Source organism: Temnothorax americanus, unplaced genomic scaffold (assembly GCF_048541705.1).
Source record: "Temnothorax americanus isolate GAGA-0224 unplaced genomic scaffold, ASM4854170v1 Scaffold21, whole genome shotgun sequence".
NCBI lineage: Eukaryota > Metazoa > Arthropoda > Insecta > Hymenoptera > Formicidae > Temnothorax > Temnothorax americanus.
Window position 1 is genome coordinate 2,358,158 of NW_027509349.1, and position 23,832 is coordinate 2,381,989.

The window sequence follows — 23,832 nt, forward strand, 5'->3', positions numbered from 1 at the left end:
GGTTTCCAGAAAATAAATAACGAAAAACTATACACTCTATAGTACTCCCCGGAAAATTCTACCCCTATTTCATATATAATTCGTTAAGATTTGGTTGATTAGTTCTGGAGTTGTAAAAATTTCGGTAAATTTGGCACATACACACACACATACACACACACACATACATACATACATACAAACATTTTTTAAAATTGCAATTTTTCGACGTTTTAGAACATTCTGAACACATTCAGAAAAACAAAAAAAAATTGTTTTTTTTTTTTTTTTACGAAAACAAAGCTTCCTCTATGAGGAAGCAAAAAAATGGCATTAATTCCAATAAAGACACTGAGTATCTTGATGGTTCCTATTTTAGTATTTTAAGCGAACTTAGTATTTTAGCGAAAAAAGGGTCGAAACGTACGTAATTTTGTAATTGACACTTTAATCGTGATGTATTGACATGTAATAAATTTTAACGATTGTAACCACGCTTGGCTCTTATTGCCTGATTAATTCTAATATTCCTCATTATTATTAGTACGTATATAATTCTAACATTCACACTTATTGTCTCTCACACGTTTTACATTACGGTCAAAAACATGTGTGTGTCCACATTTATTTACTTTTTTACAGCTCAAACGTATGTTTTAATTTTTAACTGTTGACTCGCTATAGTTGATGTGCAGACTTCGCTGACTTGACTCGATTAATTCCCATTGTCGACTGTGGAATAAATCATGGACCCCTTCGGACTTCTAATAAGCAAGTTTTTTAAAAATGCGTTTCAATTCCGTTTTTACTCAGTTAACAATAATATCAAGATTATACTCGTTTACTCATCTTCCGACTAAAAACCGTTTGTAACTATTTGGATCTAGAAATGTACGATTCTTGACTATTTTGTTTATTTATTGTAATTAAGTTTGGCTGAGGAAGGCACGGTGTTGCCGAAACGTCCCCATTTTAATATTGTTAATAATACATAATTTTAATTTTCAACATCCTTGCTGCTCGTCATTGGCCGTTAACCTTGTCTCTTTAAATATGTATAAATATTCATCTCAGACCAAAAGAAACGCAAGGTTACAACTTATTTAGGAATTCGGTATCCTTTTGCAAATTAAGGCTATTATTTCGTAACCTTGCGCTTCCTTGGTCCGATGAGACCAAGAAAGTGCAAGCAGGTTACAATTTATTTAAATTTATTTAAAATGAGAACGTATAAATGACAGACGATGTAAATGATTCTAACTGTTCTAGGTATCAGAAACGCAAAAATCAAAAATTTTCTTATTCAGAGCAGAATAAGAGTATAGAGTAGACTACCGTCTGAACTAGAATAAACAGCAGTAGACGTTTATTAGTTTTTTTCTTTTAATAAAATACTTCCGAAATTTTGAAAAAAAAAAACAATATTTTTAATAAAAAGGCCGCTAAATTGGAAATATTAGTTTAGTTCTAGTTCAGACGATAGCCGCTTCTCCTGAATAAAAAATTTTTAGTTTTACTGAGCGAAACAACGTAGTTGAGTTGCACTTTCTCAGGCGGCGCGTCGGGAAATGCGTTTCCACGAACGGTAGTCGCGGTTAATCGCGCGCAGCAATATCGATCGACATCGATACGACTTCGATGTATCGAGTATCGATGCAGTCGCAGCGGATTGAGCGGATTTTAGGTTGGATAACCCTTTTCAATTAGTTCGCGATGAGTTTTTGACGTTATTTGAAAGGAAATTGTCTTCGCGTGTAAAATGGCAGTGTCCTTTCTTGGAAGAGGAGTCGCTCTGACGCGACGGAATTTCCTAAAAATTCCGAAGCGACACGGATATATAGTCCTGTAAGTTCGTCCTCGTTGTCACGTAGAGGTTAAGTTCGACCGAAACCCCGCGATTACTTCTACTGCGTTTTTAATATTTGTTATGTTTTTTCTTGCGACATGTCTGCATACATTTCATACTCTCTGACCTCTGTATTCCCTTTATCAATTTTATTAATTAATTATTTCAACTGTACTTTTGTCGTTGGAAATCAAATTTTGTTTTTACTTTCATATACATGTGTTTTTGAATTTGCGTTCTACGTCATTTACTTAATACCTCTTACATTATTTAATTTATTTATATATTTGTGGATTATATATATATTTATGACAATTATTTAATATTTCTTATATTATCTATTTGTTTATATATTTATTGTATATTTGCATATTACTTATATGTTACGTAATTTTTAGATATATATTTTATAATGTATGACAAGTTTGTTTATACGTCTTTAATATATTTAAAAAATGTATGTATTAAACTATGCCTTAAATACATTAATTTGTGTGATTAAATTATCTAAAGTATATAATTATTTTATTCCTTTTTTTACATTTTTTGTTTATATTTTTGTTAGGTACCTGAATTGAATTCGTTTTCTGTATTTGTAGACGTTATTCATCTTGTATAATTTTATTTTTTTTCCCTTGATGTCAAGACTTCCAGAAATAGGCGAAGAATCGTCGGAAAAAAATCCTTTATTGAAGGATGACCATCTACCAGAATTTAACACAATCACAATTGAAAAGTGTACAGCAGCTATTGGAAAACAAACCGTGGAATTTGAAGAGAAGATGAAAAGTTTGGAGAAAGTTGTAGATAGTAAGTTTTAAATATTATTAAGTATTAGTATTAAAAGTTATTTTTTATACTGAGAATTTTAATTAAATATAATTTGAAAAAGTATTAATTAAATTTATTTCTATTGTGCTGATAGTATATAATTTAATAACGAATGTTATAAATCTATTGTAGTATATGCACTGTAAATATAATAGGAATAGACGGTGAATAAATAATATTAGGAGATTTTTAAAGGCCATTGCACGTAACAAAGTTTTAGTCATAATCATAAAATTGTAAGAAAATAAACCAATCACACTCGATTATGCTTCGAGCTCATTGAGAATAATCGACTGCGATTGGTCTATTTTCTTACGGCCTTTCGATTATGACTAAAACTTTGTTACATGTAATGGCCTTAATTGCATATAACAATAGAATTAATCTTGAATCAAAAGAAATGTGATTCAGCATCTAATCGCGATTTTAATTGTCAATTTTTATAATTATTTACAGCGACAAACGATTTAGATGTATTCAATGATTGGTTACATCCAATCGAGGAAGCATATCTCCCTCTAGAGACCACTTGGGGCATAGCAAAGACTTTGTACTTTGGCAATCAGAGTTTGATGCCGACAAAATGTTACGTGGGTATTCACGAACGTGCCATGAGGGCCGTGGCTAGCAAATTTGGCAGTGCGCCACTCTTTAAAGCATGCAAGGAAGCGCTGGACAATAAGAATATCAGATTGACACATTCGCAGAGGAGAGTACTTACAAAGTATGTGCTGGAGGGAACTTTGAATGGCCTGGAGCTGCAGGATAAAGAATTCGAGAAGTATACAGACGACTTGAACTACATCTTGTCGAAAATCAAAGAGTACAAGCCAAAATACGAGGTCTATCATATAATTTGGAACACATTTATTTCGAGAAAAGCGCAACAAACTAAAATTTAAACTGATCCTTTTTTAGAGTGCTACAGCCGTGTATAATATGACAATACATAACAAACACGTTGTGGAGGATTTTCCAGAGGACTACCTCAAGTCTATCGCGATGAATCCTAGGGAACCTTACACAGGTCCTTGGATGATCACTTTGAAGCCGTATATCCTGCAACCGTTTATGGGTGCGCATCTTTTGTATATTCATTAATAAAACAAATTAAATTCTAGAGATTTAATATTTTTAATGGATTTTTTTTTTTTTATTTCCTTAATTAGAGTACTGCCCTGATCGTGAATTAAGGGCGTCGATTTGGGATGCTGATGTCACCCGGTGTTCTAATTATCAGGAAAGGTCTGTTCAAGCTAGCGTGACGTTAGAGGAACTCCGATCAAGAAGAATTGAGCAGGCGCAACGCTTGGGATTCAAAAATTACGCAGAGATGAGCATGGAGACAAAGATGGCCGGCAATCTGGAGAATCTGCACAACACAATAAAAACTCTTCGGAATACTGGTAATAATTTAACTTATTATAAATGAGAAATATAACAGAAAAATAATCAAACATTAATTAGAGCACTTATGACAATTAATTTGTTAAAATTATGAAAGAATGGTAATGTTTTATTATTAATTAGATTTGTAGGAAAAATTAATATACTTTTATTAATATATTATTACAATTATGAATGTGTAACATTATTAATAATAGATTTTAGATTATTGATAGCTTTAATTGATTGATTAATGACCATTTAATATTTTTTTAAGCGTTTCCTGCTCAGGAACAAGAAGTCGCAAATTTAACAGAGTTTGCAAGAGAGAGAGATTTCAATGATACTCTAAGGGTATGGGATATTGCATATTGGGGTAGAAAACAACGTCGCAGTATGTACAAGTAAGTAAATTAGCATGTTAAATATCTGTGTGTAAATATATATATATATATATATATATATATATATATATATATTTACACGTATTTTTAATACGTAGATTGCCATACAACATGGCAAAAATCTTTATCTACGTATTAAAAAAGTATCTTGTGGTCGACTGCATTTAAAAATATAATCATTTGAAAGAAATGAAATTTTCTGCGTTGTAGAATTTAAGTATATTTAAGATATTTGATACTTATATTTTTTAAAAATCTGTGATATTAAATAAAATATAAAGTAATATATTTTAAAATTTTTTACCCAATTCTCCGTGTTTATATTCAGGTGCGACGAAAACAAATGGAGAGAGTATTTCCCGCTACCGACCGTTCTGTCGGGCCTTTTCGAGCACATCGAGACGCTTTTCAACGTGAAAATCGTTGAAAGCAAGAAAGCGGATATCTGGCATAAGGACGTACGGTTCTTTGACATATTCGACTTGAACGGATCTAGCGCGGCGCCAATTGCGAATTTTTACCTAGATCCCTACGCCAGAGGAAGGGAGAAGTTCCGCAAGGAAGAGGACTCCGGATGGGTGTCCATAATTAAGAGCAAGAGCAAAATCGGCAATAGCACTCCGTTAATCGCCCTGATCTTCAACTTTCCGCCACCGATAGGCGACAAACCTTCCCTGCTCTCCTTCAGGGACGTGCAGGTTCTCTTTCAGAAGGTAATAAGCTAATGTTTATAAAATTATAATGGATTTGTATGTATATGTTCATAAAATAATTAATCTTTTATGATTGTTTACACATTACAGTTTGGACACGCTTTGCAACATTTGCTAACTACGGTCGAGTATTCTGACATTGCCGGATTGTCGTTTGTGGAATGGGACGCGGTATTCATTTGCGATTTCTTCATGGAGAACTGGTATGAAATAAAGTTATTCTTTTATTTATTTTTTTCATTTAATTATTTTCTTTCTATTTTAATACTCTTATATTACCGTTAATATTGTAATTAATTAATGAGTTAATATATTCGGTGTAGGTTGTACGAAACATTCATGTTGCAAAAAATTTCCCAACATTACGAAACAAAGCAGCCATTACCTGCGGAAGCTATCGAGAGCGTTAAAAGAATGAGGTCGCACTTGGCCGGTTATAAACTTTGCAAAGAACTTTACTTGTCACATTTAGATCTGGAGCTGCATTCCAGGTGAGCATCGATCTTCAAACCTCCGTTAAATTCTAATACAAATTATAAATTCTGAATTTTTTCCTAAATTATTTAAGAGAAACGTAATTACATTCATCAAATATTTACATCTTATTACATTATTACTTACAAAGTAAACAAAATATTTGCTATTCTTTCAATAAAATTATTCAACGACTCGATATTTTGAATTGACATCGGTCTTCGCGTCGCTTAATCTTATTTAATTATTGAAAAATTTGCAGTGAAATGTTTTGGGTGCCTATGATGAAACGCTTGTGGCCAAAATATTTCGTATTGCCTCTCGAAAAAAGGGACGTTCATGTTTGCAACTTTGAAGCTATATGGAGCGGTAATTGGGCGGCCGCGTATTTCAGGTATTGCAAGATACTTACATCTATTTTATATAGATTGAAGAATTGTCGCAAATTGATTTTTATTTAAGATAGATATACAATTGTTATCTCAAATTGCAAAACGTTCCTATTAGTGAAATAATAAAAAGTGATTTGTTATTTACAATTGTTACTAGTAGCTCACATTGCACAAGCACTGATTGAACTGTTAAATTGCAGCAAAGTTTGGTCCGAGATGATTGCTGCCGACTTATACACAGCTTTCCAAGAGGTCAAGTCCGACGAGTTGCAGCAGAAGGAGTTGGGTGCGAGATTCCGTAACACATTTTTGTCCTTGGGCGGCAGTTATCCTGCCGCTGAAGTATTTAGGAAATTCAGGGGAAGGGATCCGAGCCCGCAGGCGTTACTGGACAATCTCGGGTTAACGCGAGCGACGAAGGAAATCAAGTGATGCGATTACATGATTAGATAGAATACTACTCTTCAAGAGTGCGCAAAAATAACGATGAATCCTGTATAGTAATAGATAATTGTTACCTGGATGTATACATAACATACATCCAGAAATTAATTGAATTGTGAAGTGGTCAAATTAAGCAATAAATTATTACTTGTAAAATATTACTTGTAAATTGCTCAAAAAACGCGAGTTTTTGTTTAAATTAAAGTGATATAAAAAGGAGGTTAAATAATTTGAATAAATAGAAATAATTAGTGTATTATAAACAAATTTCTTTTTTTTTTTGATACCGTGATTTTTTTAATCAAATGCTTACAGTATGCTTTTCCCGCATACTCTCTTTCCGTCTTAAATATATGTATGCTCGGATGGATTGTTATAATTAATACATTTTTAAGAAAGCATATTATAAATTTATAAATTTGGTTAAATTTTTTATTATAGTTTTGATTATTATTTGATTATTATTTCCACACATTTATAGCGATTTCTTTTACTGACCGATAAAGCAATTCTATTTTATCCTATATCGATAATTCTCACATCTCTGTTTTGATTAGTTTACTCGACTAATAGATGATAGTTGCATCGCGAAATCTCTAATTAATATTCAGTCTCAACCAATATGCTGCGTTCCTACGGTTGTCTTTTTGTATGTTTCTTTTTTAGTTCAATAAAAAAAATAATATTCAAAACAATGTATTTAATTTATCGTGATCTAGACAGATGGCTAATAAATAAACTAACGAGCGATAATAAATTTGCTTATTAAGAAAAATAAGCGTTAAATTGAAATAAATGATACAAGTGTCGGGCAGAATTATCGTAAAGAAATTAAAGTAACGAGCAAACACGCGAGATATACTATGACACTCGATAAACAAGACATATATATCAATTTCCTGGAAAGCTATCTGTTTCTTTTCGAACGGAAAGTTGCAGCCGCCTTGAATAATGCAAACCTGCTTTACATCAATAATTCCTGGAAAACCGTGTTATACGGTCTGTTAATAATTAGTCATTATCAAACTATCGTAATTGCTATTTTACGGACTGTTCCCGCGGAAAGACTCAGGGTTAATCAAATTCTGATTAACTTAATCGGCGATTATCTCCGAGAATTGTTTACTGCAAGATTTTCAATTGTATAATTCATTTCTTTTTATTCTTTTCTGTCGCGTAGAACAAACAAAAGATCGATAGTACATATCAACGAGATACCGCAGGTGTATATACGTTACATTGTAAATCATAATAGCTGATTAAATTAATCGCTCACTAAGGGCCGGTATCACAGTCTCCGATTAACGTGATCCTCCGATTAAACTCACTTTTCGTCTCTTTCTAGGGCGACAGTTAGAAATAGATACAGAGTGAGTTTAATCGGAGGATCACGTTAATCGGAGACTGTGATACCGGCCCTAATCAGCCTTTAAACAGTCCGCATCCCGAGGTGACCGGTGGCTGAAGCGACGTCCGATGGATATATCCCGATAAAATCTGGTTTTCGTTCTCGTTCTCGGGATTAACCACTTAATTAACAGCCGCAGACAAGTCGGGTTTTTCCGTCGGACGCGCACGGTTTTTATCACGTTCGGGGTTGTCGTCGTCGTCGTTGTCGTTGTCGTTCGACGCGCGACCTTATTCACACCCGTTATATTACGGCGCGGTAGGTATAGGTAGGATTATGAGTCATCTTCTCCGCATGAATACTAAATGCCGCGCTGCATCATTATCAGGCGTCGCACGTGCATAATTTATTTATGAGCTCGTTAATCATGCTTATTTATAGCGAGCGCATTTATTTACTATGTCAATTCTTTTATGGAACGATCAAGTGCGCTCGTCGCGATTACTCAGAATCTACATTTATTGTAACAAAAAATAAAAATTGTACAGATCCGCTAAAAAAAATTGATGCAAATAACGTAAGAAAAAAAATTGAATTAGAATCGAAATAAAATGAATAGAAACAATCCGCCTTTAAAAGCGGAGAGTGAAATTATATTCGAAATTTATATTCGAACCCTCTAATCGACTTTGCTCCGATTTTTTAATTACGGCCTTTCATCATTTATAATTTCAACTTCGACATCTCGCAACTCGCTGTATCCTCAGCGGAGTTATTATTTAAGCCAGCATTGGCCAGCATCCACGGAAGCTGGAGAGAGAGCATTATATACAATTATCAAGAGACACGGTAGTGTCTCGCGTCAAGTATATACATACATTATACGAAGAGGCCGGGAAGCGAAATACGAGATCGCGCCTCATCTCCATTATTCGGATTCGAAACTGACGCAACTCGCGAGAAGTTGTGCGCGACCCCGTAGCTGCTGACGCGTCGTTGTCGCGGCCCGCTTTTCGCTACGCCGTGCAACGCGAGAGACGGGGCGAATTGACCGCGAAGCTTCCCGGAATGCGAGACACACATATACACACACACGCGCGCGCGAGCGCCCGGCGTGCAAGCGGAGCGCACGTTGCAAATGTGCACCAGACTGTCTAATCGCGCCGAGAGAGCGCGAAAGAGATTCCGACGAACAGAGAGGCCAGAATCCATGCCCCTTCAAGCATATGATAACGCGCGTCCCCCCCTCCCCCTCACTCTGTTTCTCTCACTCTCTGTCCGTCTGTCTTTCCGCCTCTGACATTTCCTCACTCAATATCTTCTTATACCGGGTGTCCCCCGCCCCGCCGACGTTGCAAGGTTGATTCGTGCGTACGTGAAATGCGTAGGTGGGCGTAGAAACAAATACGTGCATTGAAAGCTGCAAATGAAGCAGATGTAACAATTTTGGCGTAGATATACTTGAAACATTCGTAATTTGTCAGAACTTCTGACAGTTTTAGCATCTGCGTATGAGAGATTGCCGCGCGAGATTAGATATAAATAACGGCTCATGCGCGCGATATTGAATCAATCCAGGAAAATGCGATTTTCTATTTTTTAAACGCCGATTATGATGCAAGAGTATCTAGACGCGACGTGTACGTTTCGAACGCGTCGAAATTGATGTAACTTCAAGGCACTTGTAACACTCATTGTCCAGTTATGTCATAAATTTGTATTTTACTTTCTTTGATTAATAAGAAAAATTGCAGTTTATAACAGTTGTTCGCGCATAAGATATAGAGATTCTCTAAATATTGAAGTCATTTTCGAAGATGAAGTTTTTGAAACAAAAATATTTTATTCTGTATATTTCGTTTTATTTTTGCATGGCGAATTAATATTAATATTGCTCAAGTTTTTTGCAATAATTTTAGGCGTTTTCTCTCTCTCTCTCTTTCTCTCTATCTCTCTCTCCTTGTCTATATATATATATTTTTTTGCAAGTTTTAATACTATATATTTTTTTATAATAAAACAGTATTTTTCGATTAATAACAAATCAATTTACTCCTGAATTACATATAAATATGGAAATATTTGTGGAATAATTTAAAAAAATGTATAGCATAGAAATTTGCAAAATTTTAGACTTGTAATAAATAGCATTTTCCAACATTCGGTTAATAAAAATATTAGAAAATGTCCATTTGAAATTCATATACGATAACCGACTCCAATTTTATTCTAAACTACTGTAGAATTATATATATTAATAATAATAGACATTTAATCACACGTAACATATAATTTCATCGTTTGCATTATTAAACTTTTAATTCTAGAAAGTCGTCCTTATAAAAATTCAGTTTTGGAGAAATTGGAGCACGCGACATAAAAGATTCCAAGAATGCATTTCGCATATCCGATCTCGCGCTCCGATATCCACATATGCTCCAAACATCACGTCGAATCGATTGTCTCGCGATATCGTGCAGTTTACCCCGTTTTCCATTCCGAATGACTTCGAGCGATTTCGTTCGTTTGTCTATTTATAAGACAAACTTTCGTTCTCGCGGGCCCGCTTGTCGCCCGCTTGTGTATATAAACACGCGCCGCCGCGTTGCGTCGCGTCGCGTCGCGCCGGCCGGCCGGCCGGCGCGGCCGATGTCGGCCGAGTGGTGCCGAGGTCGCCCGAAGCGGCGCGAGGCAACAGGCGGCTCGTAGTCGAATCGCGCGCGTCAGTGTCAGTGAGTCGTCGGAGTTTGTGGCGCGAGCATCGTCCGATCCCGGTGTTCCGTCGCTGTCTTCACATCGCGCCGGCGGTGTTCTTCTCGTACGTGTGCCGTGCGCTTTTCGCGCGCGCGTGAGCGAGCGAGCGAGCGATCTCGTCGTCGCCCTTTCGGTGAAACGAAGGCTAATATACGCGGCGCGGCTCGGACAAAGCCGTTGTAAGCCGCCTCGCGCAAATATTAGCCGTGTGCCGAGAAGCCGTGCCTCTCGAGACGGCGACGATAGTGGGTAGAAGACTGAAGTTGGCGATCGACAGAGGGAGAAAGGAAGGAAGCTCTCTCGCTGACGTTTCGAGTGTTTGACGTTCCCAGGTAAACGCGCTCCGCAAAACGCCCCGTGTTTGACGGCAAACACAGGCGCGCTGACATACGCTCCTCTTCGGTCGGCTTGAGTTACGAGAGAGAACGACACGGGAGAAAGAGGAAGAGAGAGAGAGAGAGAGAGAGCGAGAGCGTATTGTTTACCGTCGGCGATATCGCACGGGCTTCCGCGAATTCTGAATCTCGCCCGTCGGCGCGGGATTCGAATCGCGTGGGACGCGAGAGGGAGGGAGAGAGAGAGAGAGAGAGAGTGTGTGTGTCTGTAGCCAACTTCGCGGCGCCGCGCGAGTTCGAAATTCGGATCTTCCGCGCGAGCGAGCGTGATCGGCGCGCGCCGCCAACTTCACGCAGTTGCGCGACGGATTTCGCCGAGTTCGGCGGAGCGTGAGCGAGCGCGTACGTTCGCGGATCCGTGTGAGGAGAAAGAAAAATACCTGTGTGCGCCCTTTTTGGTAAACTCTCGCATGACGCGGACTGCGGGCCGCCGGCGGTACGTGTTATTGTCGCGAGCCCGTCGCGAGCCTTCGATGGCGCGACGGTGCGCGAATAATTGTGAGAACGTAGCGAGGCGCGCGGCGAATCCGGCGCGGTGTCGATCGTGAACGTAACCCCCCGGGTCACGGAACTGTGTGAATTTCGGACGCACACGCACGACGCGAGTCTCGCACGCCGCGGATTTTCGCGTTGAATTCCGCGAGATCTCCCCCCCCCCCCTGATACTTTCGAAAATTGTCGGTTATTGTGACTCGGATATCCGGGTGGTGCGGCGCGTCGCGCGCGCGGGGGAAGCGGAATCTCTTTATTCGGTCGCGAGTGTTTTGGAGTGTTGATCGATCTACCAACGAGTGGTGCGACGAATGACAAGCGCGAAAATGAGGATGTCAACGAGCGAGCTGCACGCGGTGATCGCGCTCGCGATATTGTCGACGATCAGCCTCGGCAATGAGATTAAGGATTACTGCTCGATACACAAGTTCGACAATCTACCGGGTGGCCTGAGCTTCACGAAGGAGGTCGTTACCACGGAGTACGCGAACGTGGGTGCGTTCAAGGCTCTTCACTGCTGCCTCAGGGGATACAGGAGCATCGAATGGTGAGTGTTGCTCCATTCCTTTCGCGCGTACTTGTACGTTACAAAACTTTCGGGTGTCTCAATGTGCAAGAATTACATTGTGGCTCGAAAATGCGAGCGATCCGGAGTAGTAAAGTGCCGCACAGTAATGGAAACTGAAATACGCCGGATATAACACAACGATAATAAAAAGCGATAAAGACAATTAGTATAACGAAGAGATTAAAATTTAATAACAATTTCTAGGATAAAGCTATTTTATCTGGAATAAAAAATCCGAGGATTTAATTAAATAAATTACAATGTGTTTTATAATATGTTATAATTTGCCAAGAAAACGCCTTTGTACTGTTGCATTTCTCTATATTTTCTTAAGCGAATAAAATATATTTTTTGGGGTGAAGATATTTTTTATTCAATTTAAGTATATTACATCAAGATTTCTCACCGGAGACATTTCTTGTCAAATGCGTATTTGAATTTTCATTCGAGCAGTGTACGAAATATTGTTAATTTTTTTTATATGCATACTGCGTATGTGTGATATATAAATCGCTGATAATTATAAGAAACGCTATATACATTAACGAGATATAGTAATAAAGATTTAGGAAAATCTCGAGAAAAATAAATTTTTAAGATGTCGTGTCATCCACCATAATTTATTAACAACGAAGACAAAAGCTATACTTAAAATAATAATGTCGGATAAAGATTGATATATCATTCTATAATAATCTCAAATAGAATAATACGAGCGATGTCCTACAAGTCTCCGGTTATCTTTTATTCTTTGAGAGTGCGACTCTCTAATTCAATTCCAGTTTTATATTTCTCAGTCATTCTTTACTTCCAATTTATTTGAGAATTATATATACGCGGAAAAAAAGAATTCAGAATTAGCTAACAGGGGTAACTAACATTTTTTGCAGCGAGAGCTATATAATTTAGCAATAGTATATAGCAAAATGATTTATTGAAGTTTTGCTACTATATTGTAATTGCTAAATTATAGCTCTCGCTGCAAAAAATGTTGGTTATCCCTATTTTACAACTAAATTTGCTATATACAGTAGCTAATTTTTTTTTCCCGTGTATCGCCCAATATAATTCGGAAACGCGACAAACAGAATACGCCACTATGGTAGATAATTTTCGCGCGGTTTGAGAATCCCTGATGTGACACTGCGCGTAATATCCTTTCCCTTCTTCGCGTTTTCTTTCGCGGAGCGAATGCTCTTGCTCGTTTCTCCACCACCTATACCCGAGAGCATTTTGCCTCCCCTTTATTCGCGCGCGATCCGATGGGTGATAAATGCGAATGAAAACGAATCGAGGACTGCTTTCGGCACAAAAGCTGCCGCGCACGGAGAGCGTTCGCATTATGCGAATGACATTTTCCTTTTAGCGCGAGGCATTCGCCTCGGTACCTGAAGCACCTGCTTACAGATATCTTCTGTTATCGTCGCGCGCGACACGTATCGATAACCCTTTCACGCTACCGAGGACGTTGTACATACAGGCCGATTCTGAAATGAGTCCCCGCGGGAACGCGCGCGAGTCCTCGAGCATTTTCCTCGCTTTAGATCTCTTCTCCTTCGCTCCTTTAATCACAGCCTCTCAATTTTTTACCTCGACAGTTGAATTTCGAACAAAAAAATACAGTTAAAGTGAAATTGAGGTAGGAGAGAATTTTGTTATTTTGAGAAGTTTGATTGAAAAATAATCGAATTGCTTTCGTTGATTAAAAGCTATCGAGACGAGACGGGAAATATTAGGAAATGCCGGACCTAAGTGTCTCTCGAATTTTCACGTTAATGTTTGGATTCCAGCCTTTTCACCTTTGACCTTTCTGCTAATTACGCGCTTTACAACATACCGAAATCCCATTCAAGATTCCTCTCTCTGTCGACTTTTTTCTCCTCCTTTGAAAACCTCAATGTCGTCCTTTTCACAGCCCTTAAGACGTTTCCGTTACAATCGGATCTTTGTGTCTGCTGACTACTTATATCTCGAGGATCCTACGTAGCGCCATTCTTCGCGTCTGACCCACATTTTTCTCATCGCTCGTGCAATATTTCCCGGCGGCGCGCGCTAAAAGACGGCGCATTAAAGATTTATAAGCTTACGACGCCCGGTACGTGACTTGTAAATCTCCGCGAGCTCAGACAGAAACGCGGAAACCTCTCTCTCTCTCTCTCTCCCCTCTCTCCCCCTCCCTCCTCCCTTACTCCTTCCCTTCCTTCCTCTTTTTTCCTCCCCCTTTCTTTCACCGCCGCGAAAAGTTTCGCGAATCCGCATTCCACCGTTTCGTTCGTCCGTTCGTTCGCTCGCGCGAAATCTTTATTTCGCGCTCTTGCGTCGCCGCAATCCCTTTTCGCGGTGTTTTTACATTAAGAGCTCGTCTAACGCGGAAATAAGACGCGTATTCCGTCACGAGATATATATTGCAGAATAACACCTGGGGGGGGGGGGGCGAGAGGAAAGGGGAGAATCAAGTTTTCCTTCGAAAAATTTGCAATTTATATTGTGGATATTTTTTCTACGAGGGAGAAATATTTGTTTGCGCCATTTTAGAACAGATGGAAGAGGGTGAACCGTAAAATAAAAATTTTACGGTTATAAAAATGTACAAAAGGTCTTAGAGCAATAATATTAGTTAGTTTGGGAACGTGAAGGGATTTGAGATTTCAAATTAAAAAATATACTCGAAAATATATATATAACTCGCGTAACTCAAACATAGAAATATAAACAATATGTACTTAACTGATTTAATTTCATGCAACGTACTATTATGTCAAGCTTTAGATTTTTATAATAATTTATATTTCAATTTGTATTTAATTTTAATTATTAACATTTAATTTTAATTATTTATATTTAAATCTATTAAAAGTTATATATATTTTTACATATTATTTTTATAATAATATAATGCAAAGTGTTTCAGAATATCGCCGAAATATTATTCAGCTATTTAGAAAATATTTTATATTTATCATTTTGAGATAGAAAGTGAGTAGAAATTTTTATTTTATTATACGCTACGCAGAAAGGTTTGAAAATCAAATCTTGCTTTACTGGATTTCTTTAACTGAGATTTAAAAGCTGGCTTATGAAACATTGGTTGAAACCGTAGAAACAGATACTGTAGAAAAATAGCAACCTGTCGGATAATCTAAGCAATCCGAGAATATTCGGGGAAATTTAGGGATTCAATGATAAAACTATAAACGTTGCAATGCTATCAGTAGTCGTCCTTTCGTGAAGAGAGAGGAATTTCTTTTTCCCATGTCTGTGCAAAAGATAAGAACGAAGCCTTTAATTTTAAAAATTGCTTTATCTCTCGTTAACACGTTGGTCATTAGTGACCAACGCCTGATTTTTCAGTGGCGTCTTCGTGGTTGGAAATTTTTTGGAAAAACAAATGTCATTTAATATAAAATTTTGTGTGATATAGCTAGTATAAAATAAAAAGTGCTATGTAACAATATTCATGAAGATGCAACTTTGTTTAATCATGTGACATTATTATACATTTTATCATTGTATGCATACGATAATGAGAATTCTACCGTGGCGTACGCGATAAGACAAAATGCAAAACTCGTTGGGCAGACAATGCGTTGATTGCGCTTATCTTCATTCGGAGCGGTGTCCCAACTTGTGATTTTCGAAATTTATGAACGCTTTTCTTCAACTTTATCAGTTTTCTTATTATTAGTATTCGCACTCTAAACGCACGAGCGAGAAGAAGAAATTCGGAAAATCGTAAATTCGGGGAACAAGACGCGATTACGTGCAATGTGGTCCAAGGGTTTAAGGGTCCTCCTCGAGCTTTGTCGGCTCCATTTTCCTGCGAATTACAGCGCGCTATCTCGTGGGTCGCGACAGTCCCGGTTTAAACGCGAATTACAGGGCGTAAATCGCGTTGGGGTTGGAACGCTTGTTTATTCCGCGATAAATCGAGGAGCGTTTCGCAAAGCGGAATAACGGGAAGCCGCGAGGAGTGCGGGGGCCGGGCGCCGACGGTACACGAGGGCACGAGGGTGCTTAGGGAAGAGGGACTCTCGGGGGGTTGGGGGCGAACGGTTGACAAGCTTTGGCCGCCCCACCCGTCGAGTAACCGCAAAGCACGGAACAAAGGAATATCACCCGAGGACTTTTCTGGAGGATCCTTCGCTTCGCGCGCGCGCATATACGCTCGCTCTCGCAGGAACTTTATTATCCCCAGGGACAAAGTGGGACTTTACGAGGCCATTGTGCCAAGCGAGGCATGGTCTTCCAGGTGTCAAACGGTATATTTGTTCTGCGTATTCACGAACGCAGAGGGGGGATCGCGAGAGAGTATTCACGAGACGCCGCTTGGCTTTGAGTATACCTACCTGGGGACATCAAATTGTTATTAGATTAAAGGAAGCGAAGAAGCCGTGTGATAAAAGATATGTCAAAATAAGAAGAGAAAGCGATCAGAGCGTAAAAAAGGCAGTTGCAGACGCGCAACGAATGAAACGTCGGAGAAGTTTCTATTCTTCGCGGTTTGTTTCGCTTATAAAAATCTCGCTTTGACGCATAAATTTTATTCTGCATTTCTAATTGCAATCCGCACAATTTTTCCGATAATGGCTACAAAACAGAAACGTTTGCTATTTTTTTTGTAATGATCAACGTTTTTATTTATTTTAAAAACTGTTATTTTTTACCTGTGTGCAACTGCAATTAGGCTTCTATTAGATTCTGTTAGATTATTTGATTTTTTTCTATTAGGTTATTTAAATCAGTGAATATTTTATTAGGATTTTTAGAAGTTATTACATTATTGATCCTGATTAAAATTATATCAGAAAATTACTAGAAATTATTTGATTTTTTGATCATTTATTATTATTATTATTGTTTCATTAAAGGCCTAGGCTAGCATCATTATCTCACTTTTCGGGATGCTCTCTATTACATTTGCTTTCGTGTAAAATATTTTATATCGTCTATAAAATTATTATTATATTAATTCCTTAAACTTTGAAACTTTCTGAATTTATTATTTCTCATCATCAGCTTTGTGGAGCACACGATCCCATTCTCGTTCGCTCAAGAGGGTCTTTCTTTGATCCTTTTTCTAGTTTCTTTCGTCTTTTTCTCGTCCCACCTGATACATCTCTATCGGCCGTGTCCATCTGCAGGTCGACGATGAACACGCATGAAATTATGCTTAGGCGCGTTCGGGATCGGCTCGAGCGCCTCGGACGGGATAGCCTTGATTAAATTTCACGGAAAAAAATGCAGCCGCGATTCGCCGAACTCCTTTCGTCGATCGCGGACTTCTTTTCCCCTTTTTGCCTTCCTCGCGATTTAACGGCGGACGAGATCTCGAGGGTCGATGGAGGACCTAGATGACAGCGCGAAAGTAGATCGGAAATTTTGAAATTTCGATTCCAGAAATATAACCGAAGTAGAATTATGAAAGTAAATATGAATTATTATCGCGATTTTTTAATTTTGTAGATAGAATTTCATCCATCCTGAGAGCAAAAACGTATAAATATCGAGGTGGAAAGAAATAGTGAAAAAAGATTCAAACAAGTATAAAGCGTTACTTTCAGAAATTAAATAATAAAAATTTCCTTCTCAGTTAATTACACGAGCAGATTTTAATCTAGCATAAATGTGAGAAATAAAAAATTAAATACTTTTAAATTTTTATTTGCTTAATTATCACAAACACAATACTGAATTATCTTTAATTTAATAATACTTGATAATATTGTTATAAAACTAATATTATTGATTAATATCTCCTTTGTGTGTGGAAGTCTTCCCAGTCTATTATTTTGTCCTCCAAATTATATATACAAATATACAAAATACATAATACGAATTGAATAGGTACGTATCGTTCAAAAATCCCAATTTCCATTAAAGACGACGAGATTCTACATCCTTTCGTTCAGTTTCTTCGTCCAGAGGATCAGAGGTCCATAAATATTTCCTAATTCCAGTATATCCCTTTCCTAGTTTTCACGCACCATTGAAAGAGGGTGGGGGGAGTAGATTGGGGGGGAAAGAGAAGTGGATTCGAAAGGGCTGAATTATGGTCGCGAAACACGTGAGGCGGCTTTCGCGTAAGCTCGTTAATTGCGCGCGATCGCCGCCGAGGAACAAAAGGGTACAAATAGATGCTTTTATGCGATATGGATTTCGCCCGTTCACCGACCGTGCCGGCTAACCGTGCGTCGCCGCGGCGTGCGCGCATAAAATTCCGCAGAACAATCGCCCGCTAGAAAAGTAACGGCTCTATTCTTCCCTCTCGCCCTCCTACCGCTCCTTTATATCGCCGATTTTTTCGCGCGGTGCTCCCGCTTTTTTTTCGAATTGACGTGAGACGCGAAGGAGTTCCGCGATCATACATGATTCATCGTATGGTCCGGATATTGGTTTTTAGGGAACTATCCGTTGAATTTTCACCCATAGAATTGTGGAATAATTTTCGATTCTGTTTGCTGACCCGCTGATGTCTACGGATTTTTTATTTAATTCGAAACTCGTGAAATAGAAGTCGAAATTTGAAAGCTTAAAACCGAAATGACTGACGAATCACATGTGGAATTACTCTTTTGACGGAAGTTTAAAAACTATTTTTATGTTTCTGGAGCAAAATTTAAATTATGATTCATTCGAAGAAATTTTAAATTTGTTAAATAAAAAATATATTATATTCTGCACGGACATCGTCAGTAACAGGTTTGATCACTAATACGATATTGATCATGGGATCGTCATTTATCTTCTATGTTAACTTTTACTATTTACCTCTTTTATTTTATCCAATTTATAAAAAGCGCGGAACTTCCGATATATTTACTTGAAGAATACAAATTGAATCACGCTCGCGAGCTAAACGTGCCGTGTTTCCGCAATTTACAAATTGCGTGACATGCATATTTCATTCGTGTCAGATCAAAGTGCAATGCAATAATCTTTTTAAACAGTCATCGCCAGCCCGGCGTAATTAAACCGCGCTTAATATTACAATCGTAATGCAATCTGATTATCAACGACATCGAGCGATATACAAAACAATCGTTGATGCAGCAAATACAAACGAATACAGTTGCGTCGACTGCAAAAACAAATTAAATGAGACGCCGCGGCTCCACGGCCTTTCACGCTTCTTACTTGGAACAACGCAAATCGCATCGCAAAGTAAGTACGCACGCTGCGTTTCCATCGCAACCGTCGCGTCGCGCTTTCGATCGTAATTTGCAGACTGACGCGTCCTTCCGCGTCAGAGAGAGGGCCGGAAAGGGTAAACGCTAAGGTGTCAGTCTCTTGCGCGCACTGATCTTGTGCAAGCGCGAAACGCGAACGTTACTCTCGTTTCCTCCCGTAAGAATGACACACACTCGGCCGCTATTAGGGATAATGATCCTGGCGTGTCGAGCAAGGATCAGCCGAGGACGCTATTTTGAAATAACGGAAGCCGGTAATCGTTTCGCGGAAAGTCGTTTCCCACTTTTCAGAGACGCCTCTTTTCTGACGTGTGTATATATATTCCTGTGTGTTACGTGCCATGCGCGCACGTACACGCAACACGCGTGTGCCGCGTCTTTTATGAGAGCAGCAGCTCTCAAACCAGAATTTAATTCAGCGCAGTTATTTTCGCATTAATTATGAATTCGTATTTTATAGGGATTTTATATCAAGGGGAATTTATTTCGTGCACATTGTTTCTATTCACGTTTAAAAAAATGGAAAAATATTAAAATAGGAATTAAAAGACTCAGTATATATATATATATATATATATATATATATATATATCATATATCTCTCTTTCTCTTTTAATGTTATGGTCTGATTAAATAAATATTAGAAAAATTTAGTTTTTTAAATTTTGTTTTATAAAATTCGAGGTTCTAATTATATTCTCACAACTTCTTAAAGAGTTAGGTTCATATCGTACTTAATTTTTTGCTTTAATTACTGTGAATATTAGTTAATTGCGTAATAGTTTATTTAGACACTGCTTTATGTCTACGAAGCTCTCATATAATCCACCTGGGCGTATAAATAGTTTGCGAAAAATGTGGTTTGCGTTACTCACGGAGCTTTCGCGGAAGACTGTTTTATCTTCGAGCTTGAGAGAGCGTAATCGCGATTTCGTTACGGAGAAAAGTGCGTCAAAGTCCTGTTCGACGAACGGATAGGAAGAGCAGCAGCGGCTTAGCAGTTTCGTTCTCGGTCAGCAAATTTGTGTCGTAACTTCGTGTCGATCAGCGATTCGGAACTTCCGAGAGATGTTTGCCAATAGCGTCAATAGTTTTGGAAGAGCTTTTCAGTCGCGTTCGCTTACATTTGTTTTTACGTTTGCTTTCTGCGTCCAAAATTAAATCAGTATTTAGCGTTTGTGGCGGGGAAAGGAGGAAGGATAATTACAGAAAGCGCGATTTAAGAACATAATTTTTGATTCTTAGAAAAAGATTATTTCAAATTAGTAGATTTGTTCTGATATTCGTTTGACGCAATAATTTTTTTTATGAGCAATCAGATAAAAATAGCAACTTAATTTCCGCCTTTAATTCGACGACGAAATCTAGTTCGTCGAGGAAGGGGGCGGGTAGGAGAGAATGTTGAAAATTGGGAAATGCGGGGAACAAGGAGGAAATGAAGGACAGGATGACAGAGGAGTTACGGAGAACGGGGGTTGGGGAGTGGCGAAAGCCGCAAGAGAATCTTTTGACATTTCGACGAGAATCCCGACGAGAGATATGTGTGTGCGTTGAGCTCGCGGCCGACGACGTCTGTCAACGCGTTTCCCGCGTCTCCCCGTTTCTCTCTCTCTCATCTCTCTCTCATCTTCCTCAGAGAGATCACGGATGCATTGAATGGAAAAATGAAGTATTTTCCGCAAACCGTGGATTTTTAGTTCGACACCGCGAAAATGCGAAAACGCGGTTAAAAGCGACATGCGATCTTTCGCGAAATTAAAATCCAATTCGACGCGAATGACGCAGCATTCTCGGACATTTAAATCGTCGAACTTTTGGTGCGTTATCGAGTTATAATTTTTTTTTAGATTATTAATTTACAACTATTTCGGATTTCTCCGTTTTGTAGATAAGTGTGTGTGTGTGTGTGTGTGTGTGTGTGTGTGTGTGTGTGTGTGTGTGTGTGTGTGTGTGTGTGTGTGTGTGTGTGTGAAAAGTGCAAAAAAATTTTATAAATAATACGTGGGAAGTCGTAATCCGATAATTCTTCTTCGGTAAAATGATGATTTGGTGGAATTAGCAAGCTGAATCGACATCGAGAATTAATCACCTCATGTGATAGAATCACCGTGATTATCCGCGATCGAATTCCGGTGGAAAATAACGTCGTACACGGGCGTACAAACATGAATACGAAACGGTGTATCGGCCCGTTTACGCCGTCGCTAAAACCGGATCTCATCTCGATGTTTCCGGCGGACGGACGTTTTGAATCTTGCGTAAACGGGCTCGTTATCATATCGCGATATCATCCGCCAATGGAAATCGTATATATCCTATGAGAGAGAGTGAGAGCGAGAGAGAGAAAGAGAGAGAGAGAGAGAGAGAGAGAGAGAGAGAGAGAGAGAGAGAGAGAAAGAGAGAGAGAGAGGGGGGGAGAAAGGAAGAAGAGAGATGTTTCGAACGAACGGCTACGTGAAACTTTCATAGGTCAGAGATTTGGAGAAAGGGTTGCGGTGCGAGTAGCGGTATGTAAAGTATATTTTGCCGCGGGGTCGGAAATTGCGTTTCCGAGATATACGTATCGCCGCGCGATCGAGAGCCGCGCGCGCTATTCTTGTAAATCTCGGCCGCAAATGTTCCGCGGTGGCAAAGTTACTGCTTTCCGGAAATGCGGGGAAACACCGGCCGCTCGGAGAAAAGCGGTAGGAGCTAGAGAAAAAAAAAGTGGTTAAATGATATGTGCTGGGATTTCAGAGAAGAAAGCGAGGACTTGCGCGCGTAGCGCGCGAAATGTTAAAATAAATGAAAATTGTCCAATTGAGAAAATTGTTAATGGAAGGATCGAAGGATCCGAGACAAGAGAAACCCTGACAGGGTTATAGGTGCGAGATAATCGATGCCGTCGTTATTTCCACGTTCGCGGTCGATGATGCCGGATTTACCGTTACCGCGAAGAAGCGAAGAACTTGACAGAATGCGTCATGGCTTACTAATTAGCGAAGGAAAACGTATAAAGAAGCGCGGCGACTCGTACGCCGGAGGCGTATTGGTTCACTCATTTCTATTTCTGTTAGGGATGACATCGAGTTCATCGCGAGTCGTGTAAACGCGACGCGAATGCGTGTGAAGAAGGGGGGAAGAAGAGGATTTACGAATTCCATAAATTACGCCGTCGATTGTTTCGTCGTCGGATATTCCGCCTCTTTATTAATTTTATGACCGTTAAATTTTTATATTCCATGATGAACATTTATCGTTTCTTCCGTCCGATGTTCTCACTTAATTGTGCCTAATTAAAAGATGTTTCGCAACAATAACGATGCCAGCAATAATTTTTTGCGACGCAGTCGAGATTTTCTCTTTCGCCGGAAGTTAAATATTATACGTATATTACCCCCCGACGGTGTAATAAATATAATAATTTGTATATGGTGCAATTAATTTTCTCTCGTTCGACTCTTTCGCAATCGAAGTGAGCCGAACGGTGATTTTCTCGCGCGTGTAACAATTTTTCGCCATTAAATCTCGCGAATCGCAGAAGCGAATCGTCAGTTTTGCGCCGCTGCATAAATGTTCGCTTTCATTGTTTCGTTTCGCAGAATCTGAGAGAAAACTTTGTTCCGTTCGCAGAGAGTGCAGCTTCGTTTAATCGCGAAACTTTCGCTTTTGCGCGAAACACGATTGGTATAATTCTTTTAATGCACGCGATGGAGCGTCAAGTTTTCATTGTGCCATGCAGTCGTGATAGCTGCAGGTGCACAACGTAAATACGATTCGCTAATCGGAATTAGGGATGGCGCAAAAACGTTTTCCGGAATCGTGTAACTCCATGTTGTTGCCTGCTTGTGCGTGCGTGCGTGTATCTTTGTTCCCGTTTGTTTGTCTATGTGCATGTTTGCACGGTTGCACGGTTATTTTCCGGGTATCGCTTATACAGTTATTGTCTTATAGCTCGCTCGTTATTGTTAATAATTGATGGCAGTCGTGGGCAATGACCTAGGTGAGACAGCAAACGTTCTGATTATAGGGTGACTTCCGGGAAACTTGTACATACATATAATGATAGATCTGGATTCCGAGACGACTTTTCCATCGACAGAACTAAAATTGAATTATTAGAGCATTTAATATTCTAAACTATGAAATTGTTATCTCGTTTATTATATGTATTACTTTTATTACTTACTTAATTAAATCATATTTTTATTTTTTGTCATGTATGTATGATATTTTTTTTCTTTTAAGAGGAGGGAGAACTTTCTCAAAGAATAAAAGCTTTTTTCATAAAAACTTGGAAATAACACGATTTAAAAGTGATTATTTATTTTTAAAATTACGATAAAGCGACAATCAAGATGATAAAAAGAATTTATAAGAAATATTTTTATTTTAAGGGAGCTATTTAAAACTTAATTTTAAATTAATTCTACGAGTGAGAAAGAGAAAGAAAGTTTTCTTATTTTAATAGAGTGAAAGGAAGCAGGTTTCCCGATATAAAATCACTCGGAGGATTTTCTTTTATCAGAATTCCACGCGTGTAGCTTCCACGAGAAGGAGGTGCGATATTCGGATGCTTTTCTCTTCTAAATGTGTCTTCAACGTCGAAAAGACGAAGGGAAATTATCCCCTTTCACGTC

The 23,832-nt window shown here is 38.6% G+C and overlaps 2 protein-coding genes across 2 annotated transcripts in view; both read left to right on the forward strand.

The window, feature by feature from the left end:
* Positions 1 to 1,617: 1,617 nt before the first annotated feature.
* On the forward strand, positions 1,618 to 6,627 carry LOC143897902 (uncharacterized). Its single transcript, XM_077406866.1, has 11 exons — positions 1,618 to 1,824; positions 2,472 to 2,635; positions 3,113 to 3,498; positions 3,575 to 3,731; positions 3,826 to 4,062; positions 4,320 to 4,446; positions 4,775 to 5,159; positions 5,250 to 5,362; positions 5,483 to 5,650; positions 5,896 to 6,027; positions 6,226 to 6,627. Exons 1-11 carry the CDS (start codon positions 1,739 to 1,741, stop codon positions 6,455 to 6,457), a joined length of 2,187 nt encoding a protein of 728 aa, XP_077262992.1. The 5' UTR covers positions 1,618 to 1,738; the 3' UTR covers positions 6,458 to 6,627.
* A 3,927-nt stretch (positions 6,628 to 10,554) lies between these two features.
* LOC143897928 (interleukin-1 receptor accessory protein-like 1-B) overlaps positions 10,555 to 23,832 on the forward strand; it is a 168,117-nt gene continuing 154,839 nt past the window's right edge. The window contains exon 1 of the mRNA XM_077406918.1: positions 10,555 to 12,005. Within this exon, the coding sequence (XP_077263044.1) occupies positions 11,770 to 12,005 (236 nt within the window). The 5' untranslated portion in view covers positions 10,555 to 11,769. The remainder of the gene's footprint in view (positions 12,006 to 23,832) is intronic.